Raw genomic sequence first — 8,979 nt, 5'->3', positions numbered from 1 at the left:
AGCGCCCGTGCTGCCTTTTGGGGTGCTTTGAGCCAGGTCGGGTCGCTGGACCTATTGTGTCGGCCTCCCCCAACCCCGTCTCCCCAGGCCTGCCCTTCACCAAGGACACCCATCACCAACTTCAGGGGGCAACAAGAAAATGACAGTCTCACTGTCCACATATTTAATTACCTGATATATTGGCGGTGTGTGTGTGTGTGTGTTTCAGGCTTCTTCCTGCCCCTAAAGAATCACTGCTCTGGGACTGTGCAAAAAAAGAAAGAATGTGCTGCCCCTGCAGGAAAGCAGCCTTTCCACAGCCACCAAGTCCAGAAGCTTCCACCTAGATGTGTCTGGAGAACTTGCCCCAGGCCCTGCCCGGGCGGAGGCCACACCCACCTGCCAGGGGACCCCCTGCAGCCTTGGCCTTCTCCACCAGCTCCTCCCAGGCGTCTTTAGGAACTGTTGCTAAGGCCTGTTCCCTCTCCTCTCCATCATGGCGTGGGGGACAGGGCATGGGGGGATCCCAAAGGACAGGGTGTGACCTGGGGCAAAGCGGCACCCTTCAACCCTGGGACACCAGGAAACACCTCTCGGTTTGGTGCTGTTGCATCAGAAATGCCTCTCCAACCCTTGCTAACACGCTTTAAAAAATAGAGGGCAGAGCGGTGCAACAGTGGCTCAGTGGCAGATTCCCCCCTGCCACAGCCCAGACACGGGTCCAATTTCCCGGGCCTGCCCATGCCAACATAAATAAATAAATAAACAAAATAGAGGGCAGTTCTTAGTGCACCGACCAACCAGATTTAAAAACTGATTTTGTTCTGGTTGTTATTTTTACAGCTACCTTCATGTGTGAAACGAAGCTCCCCTTTAAAATAAGCTTCTGTGAGTGGAAAAAGTGTGGCAATTTAGAGAAAGATGAGAAGTAAATAGCACCAGGGGTATGTGGCCCCTGGAACAATCTGGAAGGTGACATACAAATGGTTGCTGTTGATTAAAAAAATACAACTTCCAGTAAGAGTTTAGGCGCATGTGTGTCTGTGTACAGGGCGGGTGGGTGGGGGCCTCTGGGCAGCGCCCATCGGAGTCTCTGGGAACAAGGCACAGGTGCAAGGTTTTGGGCGCAAGAGCTGTGCACCCCAAGCGGAAAAAGGGGCTGCACCCGGCGAGAGCCAAAGCTATGTGAGGTCCGGGTGTCCAGCACCCAGCACCAAGCCCCAACGCGAGTCCCGCGCACCCCTCCATGGGTGCTTAGCAAACCCTCGCGGGGAGAAGGTCGGGCGCGGCAGCGCGGGGAGAGGTGGTTGCGCCGGTGCGACGGTGGGGGCGGCCGGGGTGCCGTCTGCGAGGCCCGGGCGTCCGGGGTGCCCCTGGCGGAGCATCCGGGGTGCCTCTGGAGGGGCGAACGTGCGGAGTCGGGGCGTGCGCGGTGGCCCCGGCGGGACGAGCGTGCGCGTGCCCTGCCCAAAGCCTGCGCCCCGGCGGCTCAAGCAGGCTTCGCGCGGCGCGGTGACTCCGCCCTGGGGGCGGGCCTAGGGGCGGGCCACCCCAATTAGGCTCGGGGACCGCGGGGCCTGAGGCCCGAGTTCCGCCGCCGCCGCCGCCGCCGCACGAGCTCGCGTCTGCACCAGTGAGTCACCGCGCGGCGCGGGACCTCCGGGGTCCGGGTCCCTCAGCGTCAGGCCGGGTCCCGGGGCCCCTCCCGCGCCGGGCCGGGACCCCCTAGGGGCCCAGGGAAGCAGGCGGGTGTCCTTCCCCCCCCCCCACTTCTTTCCAAGCTCTAACGCAGTCTCTCTGTCCGTCCTAGTGCCACCCTATACCATTGTCTACTTCCCGGTTCAAGGTAGGGGCCTGTGCCTGGAGGGAGGGTGGCAGGGGGTGGGGCTGCAGTCTGGGACCCCTCACCCACCATGGGGAGTCTGGAACCCCAGCTTTTCCCTCCTGCTTGTGAACAAGTCCAGGCCGCCTTCCCCAGTCCCTGTGTGCAGGCTCCCTAAGGCCAGAGCAGCAGCCTTAGCCCTGCATGCACTCTGCGGTGACCATCCTGTCCCCACCCCATTCTCATTCCCCATCTCCGCCCCATGCCCCCACCCCAGGGCGCTGCGAGGCCATGCGCATGCTGCTGGCAGACCAGGGCCAGAGCTGGAAGGAAGAAGTGGTGACCAAGGAGACCTGGCTGCAGGGTGACCTCAAGGCCTCCTGTGTGAGTGCCCGCACCTGGGGTGGGGGAGAGGACTGGGCTCTGGGTGGGTGGGTGGGGAGGGGTGGCTGAGCTCAGCGCCCCTCACCGAGCTGTGCCACCCCCAGCTGTACGGGCAGCTCCCCAAGTTCCAGGACGGAGACCTCACCCTGTACCAGTCCAATGCCATCCTGCGGCACCTGGGCCGTTCGCTCGGTGAGTCCTGTGGCGGCGGGGACCCAGCTCAGGGCAGGGGGGCAGGGACACAAGGGCCAGAGTTCCCCCAGCACCCACTCAGGCCCAGCAGCCTGAGCTACTTCCAGCTGAAATCAAGGTGCCCAGCCCCTGTGGAGTGCATGCCACCCACTCTCTGCAGTTGAGGGAAGGGGGTCACAACTTGCCCAAGGTCAAGGCCAGCTCTGCTTGCCACCCTTACTCAGTGCCAGTCCCACTGGCGCAAGCTGTGCATCAGGCTCAACCTCAGCCGTCGTTTGTCCACGTTCTCCTGCTGTCCTCCCAGGCCCTGGGCTGTCAGTGGTCCAGCTGGGGGTGGGGGGGTCCCTTGTGGGCCAGGTGCCCAGACGTGCTGCCCACCTTCCCCCACCGCCCAGGGCTCTATGGGAAGGACCAGCGGGAGGCCGCCCTGGTGGACGTGGCGAACGACGGCGTGGAGGACCTCCGCTGTAAATACGTCCGCCTCATCTACACCAACTACGTGAGCAGGCTGGGGGTGGGCCCCGCGGGGCGACGCCAGGGCTCCCTGGACCCTCAGTCCCTCGGCCCATGTCCCTGGGCTCAGTTCCCAGGGATGGGACACAGACAAGGAATGGGTAGTACAGAATGGTACACGGACGGGCACATCCAGCGACAGGTGGCTGCTGAGCTTTTATGGGGCGGAGGTGGGGAGGGCTGCCTGCCACTTTCAGATGCATTGAAGTGTGCAAAAATGCAGAGCACATTTTGAGACCTGAGGCCAGTTTAGTAGAGACCTAGAGTGTGTGTGTGTGTGTGTGCATGCACATGTGTGAATGTGTACATGTGTGCAAGTGTTATACATGTGTGTGCTGTGAAGGTGTATTTGTGAGTGCATGAGTGTGGCTGTGTGCGTGTGTGCAGTATGTGCGTGTGGGCATTGTGAAGGTGTGTGCACAAGTGCAAGTGTCTGTGTGTGGACATGTGGACATGTGATTGGGAGTGCGTGTGTGAATGTATGCACATACAAATGTGCGTGAGCATGTGTGGGTGAGTGTGCATGCATGTGTGGAAGTGTGCATATATGAAAGTGTTTGCATGTGAGCACGTGTAGGTGAGTGTGTGTGCTCGTGTGTGTCTGGGTGGAGTTGTTCCAGGAGCTGGAGCTGGGGGCCAGCAGGCCCAGGTCACAAGGGCCTTGAGCCAGCGGGTGGAACCTGCTGCTGAGGACAGTGGGGGACCCCTGAGGATCTAAGCAGGGCAGTGTCCAAACGTGAGGTCTGAAACGACCCTTTGGGGGACCCCAAGACTTTTGCTATAATCTGGTGAGATGTCATAGCAGGAGTGGAAAGGCAGCCTGAAGAGGAGAAGAATTTGCAGCCTAAATGTTTGGGATTTGGAAATGGCCTGGGAGTCGGAGCCCAGACCTCCCGGTGCCGTCCTCCGAGATGGGGCCCACAGAGGGGGTGTTGGAGGGGCAGAGCCAGGACTGGGAGGAGGAGGCTGCACGGTGGCATCTTTTTGGCAGGAGGCGGGCAAGGAGGACTATGTGCGGGAGCTGCCCGGGCACCTGAAGCCTTTCGAGACCCTGCTGGCCCAGAACCGGGGTGGCCAGGCCTTCATCGTGGGCGACCAGGTGAGCGCTCGACCCAGCCCCCCCCCAGCCCGTTCTCCGCCCATTTCCCCGAAAGGGTAAACTGAGGCCCACAGCGGGGCCAGGGCTTGTTCAGCGGAGCAGAGGCCGAGCCAGCGCTCCAGCTCTGGGCACCCCCTGCTCTGTGCCGACGGCTGAGCCCCCCACCCCCACCCCCCTGCCCTGCAGATCTCCTTCGCTGACTACAACCTCCTGGAACTCCTGCAGATCCACCAGGTGCTAGCCCCCGGCTGCCTGGATGGCTTCCCCCTGCTCTCAGCCTACGTGGCCCGCCTGAGCGCGCGGCCCAAGCTCAAGGCTTTCCTGGCCTCCCCCGAGCATGCGAACCGCCCCATCAATGGCAACAGGAAGCAGTGAGGGCGGCGGGGCCCTCCGGGGAAACAGGCCTGCCTCCCTGGCCCCCCGAATCAATAAACTTTCTAAGAGAGAAGCTGTGCTGTGAGCATTGAGTTTCCTGGGAAGCGGGGGCTCTGGGGACCCTCACCAGCCAGCCTAGGGGTGGGGGTGGGCGGGGGGACCTGGAATCATGGGTCCTTAAACCACAATCAGAGTGTCTTCCTGGAGCCCTCAATCCCTCTGTGTTTACTGCACTCCAGAAACAGGAAGAGAAAAAAAAAATCAAAAAAGAAACAGGAAGAAAATACCGTGGCTTCTGCCCTGGAGGGGCCCACAGTCTAGAGAGGTGTGCGGGCTTGAAGCTGTCACGTACTCCAGAAAAATATGTTCTTAAATCTAATCCAATCCGGTGGGTGTGAGCCCACTGTGGGGCCCTTTTGAGGAGGTTACTGCGGTTAAGGTGTGGCCCACCCCAACCAGGGTGTGTCTTAATCCTATTACTGGAGTCCGTGAGAAGACAGTGAAATCCAGACACGTTGGGAGCCTCCAGGCAGGAGCTGCAGTCCGAGAACCCAGAGGAGAAGAGATCCCAAGGCCGCCACGTGCCTTGTCATGTGATAAACTAAGGACCAAGGGTCACCAACAGCCAGTCCCAGCGCACCGCGGCCTGGGGGAGAAAACATTACTTAGAAGATGCCTTCATTTGGACATATTCCCAGGCTCAAAACTGTAGGCTAATACAGTCCCCTTGTTTAAGCTGGCCCGTGTCATGCTTGGAGCAGCTCAGGAAGCTAAAACAAAAGGGAGGAAAAGCTCGCTTATAAAAACATGCTTTTCAGTCCCGGGGAGACCACATGTAAGAGAAACTCAGGCCAGGGTGGTTGGTAGCTGAAGGGACCCACACACACACACACGCCCAAGGAGTGGTGTGGCAGGGGTCACGTCCTAGGATGCGGGGACGAGCCAAGCAGCTCCGAGTGGCCCGGACTGGATGTGTGGGAGGGGCGCTGTTGAGGTGGGGCTCACCTGGAGTCCCCGAGCCAGGGGGTCTCCCAATACCTCCTCTCGTCATCCGGTTGTTAAAGGATGAGGCAGGACAAGAAAACAACTCAGCTTGGGAGAACCGGCGGTGGGGCCCCAATTGCAGGGCCAGGCAAAGCAGAGGTACTGGAGGTGCACGTGGGCAGGCTGGAGGGACCAGAGGAACGGAGCCCATGGCCCCCAGCAATCCAGGGATGGAGGAGCCCCGGAAGACCCCCCCACTGCCCCAATCCCCGATGCAGCTAAAGCTACCAAAAATGCAATATACCAGAAATGAATTGGGTTTTACAAAGGGGATTTATTAAATTACAAATGTACAGTTCTAAGACCCTGAAAATGTCCAGATTTAAGGCATCAACAATACCTGGATTCTCAAGAAAGAGCTGCTGGCATCTGGAACATCTCTAGCTGGGAGGGCATGTACTGGCATCTCCTGGCCCTTCACTCTCAGTTGTGTTGCTTTTAGCTTCTGATTCCAGTGGCTTTCTCTCTGAAGAGGTTGTTTGGCATCTCCTGGGGCTTCTGTCTCCAAGCATCTGTGTCCTCTCCAAAATGCCCCTTTCTTAAAGGACTCCAATAAGTAAATTAAGACCCATCTATTTGAGTGGGGTCACATTTCCATGGAAACTATTTGTTCTAGTTTGCTAGCTGCTGGAATGTGATATACCAGAAACAAAACAGCTTTTAAAAGGGGGGATTTATTAAATTGCAGGTTTACAGTTCTAAGGCTGTGAAATTGTTCCAATTAAAGCAAATCTATAAAAATGTTCAAATTAAGGCACCAACAAGAGGTTACCCTCACTCAAGAAAGGCCGATGACGTTCAGGGTTTCTCTCTCAACTGGAAAGGCACATGGCAACGTCTGCTAGCTTTCTCTCCAGGCTTCTTGTTTCATGAAGCTCCCCCAGGGGTGTTTTCCTTCTTCATCTCCAAAGGTCTCTGGCTGCGTGGGCTCTCGTGGTTCTTGTGGCTCTCTGGCTCTTTCCAAAATGTTCCCTCTTTTAAAGGATTCCAGTAAACTAATCAAGACCCATCTGAAATAGGGTGAGTCACATCTCCATCTAATCAAAGGTTAATACCCACAATTGAGTGTGTCACATCTCTGCAGAGATAATCTAATCATGTTCCTTACCTACAGTACTGAATAAGGATAAAAGAAATTCCACAAGATGGATGAGGATTGAAACATGACTTTACAGGGGTACATAATCCTTTCAAACCAGCACACTACCTAATCACAAGGTCCCACGCACAATTGAGTGGGGTTCACATCGCCATGGAAACAATCTAATCAAAAGGTCCCGCCCATAATTGGTCTGTACCCACAAGATTGGACTAAACGAGCATGGGGTACATAACAGTTCCACACCAGCACAGAGAGGATCCCGTCCTCCATTCTGTGAGAATTCATTATAGAAGGCTGAGACTAGCCAGGCACTGTCACCTGAGGTCCTGGGCGGGAAGCATTTTTGTCCTGGCAGGGGTGGTGTAGCCCAGGCAGAAGCAGATCTATGGATCTCACGCCTTAAGGTCCAGTGGACAGGGCTCTTTGTGGCTTCAGAGCAGGTGTGGCTCAGGCATCTGGCTGGAATGCATGGACGGACACCTTCTGAAAGCATCTGCTTGGTGACTTTTCATGCATCTGTGGCTGCGTGACAAACATAGTGGTTTCAAACAACCACCCTCTTATCTGCGCGCAATTCTCTGGGTCGGGAATTCAAGTGCAACGGGGACGGCTGCGGCTCGGGGCTGGGGCTGGTGCTGCATCTGGCGGCATTAGGTGGGTGGAGCTAAAGTCCAGACCTGCAGGGAAGGACCTACACACCCAGCCTGGAGACCCGTCCCGTCCCCCACCCCCCGCCCCAGCACCATGCTAATTCCCCAGCTGGCTTTCCGAGCATCGGCAGTCAGGCTTAGAGACCCCAGGTGGGAAAGGGGAGGTTCCTCTTGGGAGAAATGGAAACTGACTTCAGAGCACACCAATCACATGGATTGTGTACAATAAATCTGTCGTGAAGCTTTCAAGTCCCCCTCCCAAATACTGGACTTTTCATCAGCTTTTTATTACCCTGCTCCCAATGCAAAGAATATTAATGGACAATAAATACTTGCCAGATATTTGAAAGAAATCTCTGACATGAAAGAGAGAGACCCTAATAAAAGAGAAACAGGAACTCAGAGAAGATGGAGAAGATGCAGAAAGCAGAGGAAAACTTCAAATAAAGTTCAGTCATTATCTTCAGGGAAGCAATGCATATGTTAATCAAAAAGACAAGAAAGGAATGCTATTAAGAAGGAAAATCAGAGAAAAAGAAAGCGCTCTTGGGATTCAAAAATATGACAGCAGAAATTAAACTTTTCAACATGAAGTTGAAAAATGCATTATAATAGAAGAAAAAGATGAAGGCCAGAAAAGATAAGAAAAATCGAGTGTTATTTGAGGAGATTCAAAAGGTGAGTTCTAGACACAGGATAAGAGGTGAGGTCAGGAGAGAAAAAATGGTAGGGATGAATTACTAATTAAATTAGACAATAAAATTTCCCAGGACTAAAAAGCATAAGTTTTTAGACTGACAGGCTCACTGAGTGCCCAAAACAATGAACGAAAAAAATACCAAGGGCTGCTACAAAAATAATCTCATGAAATTTCAGAGCCCGCAGGGATAAAATGAAGATCCTGCAACTTTACAAAAAGAAAAACAAAGAAGTAAGACACATGCAAGGAATGATGAGTTGGGAATCAAATCAGATCTCTTGTGATTTTAAAATAAGGCCACAGAGGAGGGCGTGGAGGCAGTAAAATCAGCAGCTGGGAGGGCAGCAGTCAAAACTTACATCTTCAGTCAAGGCCAGTGTGACTTAGAACAAGCCTTAGGGTTCCTGTAGGCCTGTCTGGTTACCGTCTTGCAAGACTAAACTGTGACTCCCGACTTCCGGAGAAGATGGCGGCTTAGTAAGACGCGCGGGTATTAGTTCCTCCTCCAGAAAAGCAACTAAAGAAACAGAAACAATACGAAACAGCTCCCTGAGCCACAACAGAGACCAAAAAGACAGCGTACCCCGTTCTGGAACGGCTGAACGGGCAGGGAGAATCTGCTGCGGTGAGATACCCGAGGGGCGCGCGTTTTCACGGCCGGGGCGGCTGGTGACTGGGGTCCCCCCCACGCACGTGGCTCCCCGGTCTGACTGGGAACGTTGGATAGCGGGGCCCTCCCGCCACGCTTGGTGTTTCGGGCCTGCTGGGCAATTTGGACCGGCACTCCCCCAAGCCGCGGCGGCCGGCGACCCCCCCCTCCACGCGCGGTTTCCTGGGCCGACTGTGATTCGGATTGGCAAGTTAAAGGAGCCACAGCATCTTTTACTGGTGGGACCTGCAGACAGACGAGCACCACGAGCGCCACCTACTGGGCAGGAAAAGAAAAACAGAGCCCAGAGATTTCACAGAAAAACCTTTCAACCAGCCGGGTCCCACACCCAGGGAAATCTGATCAAATGCCCAGACACCAGCAGAAAATAATGGATGACGCTCGGAAAATTGAAGATATGGCCCAGTCAAAGGAACAAACCAATAGTTCAAATGAGATACAGGAGCTGA

The 8,979-nt window shown here is 55.5% G+C and overlaps 1 protein-coding gene across 1 annotated transcript; it reads left to right on the top strand.

Annotated features, from left to right (window-relative positions):
* The first annotated feature begins 1,506 nt into the window (after window positions 1–1,506).
* GSTP1 (glutathione S-transferase pi 1) lies at window positions 1,507–4,437 on the top strand. The gene is made up of 7 exons (XM_077114947.1): window positions 1,507–1,612; window positions 1,790–1,825; window positions 2,079–2,185; window positions 2,290–2,377; window positions 2,773–2,876; window positions 3,882–3,989; window positions 4,176–4,437. Coding segments are annotated over exons 1-7 (633 nt in total). The 5' UTR covers window positions 1,507–1,611; the 3' UTR covers window positions 4,365–4,437.
* The last annotated feature ends 4,542 nt before the right edge of the window (window positions 4,438–8,979 follow it).

This window comes from Tamandua tetradactyla, chromosome 9, assembly GCF_023851605.1.
Source record: "Tamandua tetradactyla isolate mTamTet1 chromosome 9, mTamTet1.pri, whole genome shotgun sequence".
In the NCBI taxonomy this organism is placed as follows: Eukaryota; Metazoa; Chordata; class Mammalia; order Pilosa; family Myrmecophagidae; genus Tamandua; species Tamandua tetradactyla.
Note: the sequence above shows the minus strand (reverse complement) of the source record. Positions and strands in the feature narration are given on the sequence as shown.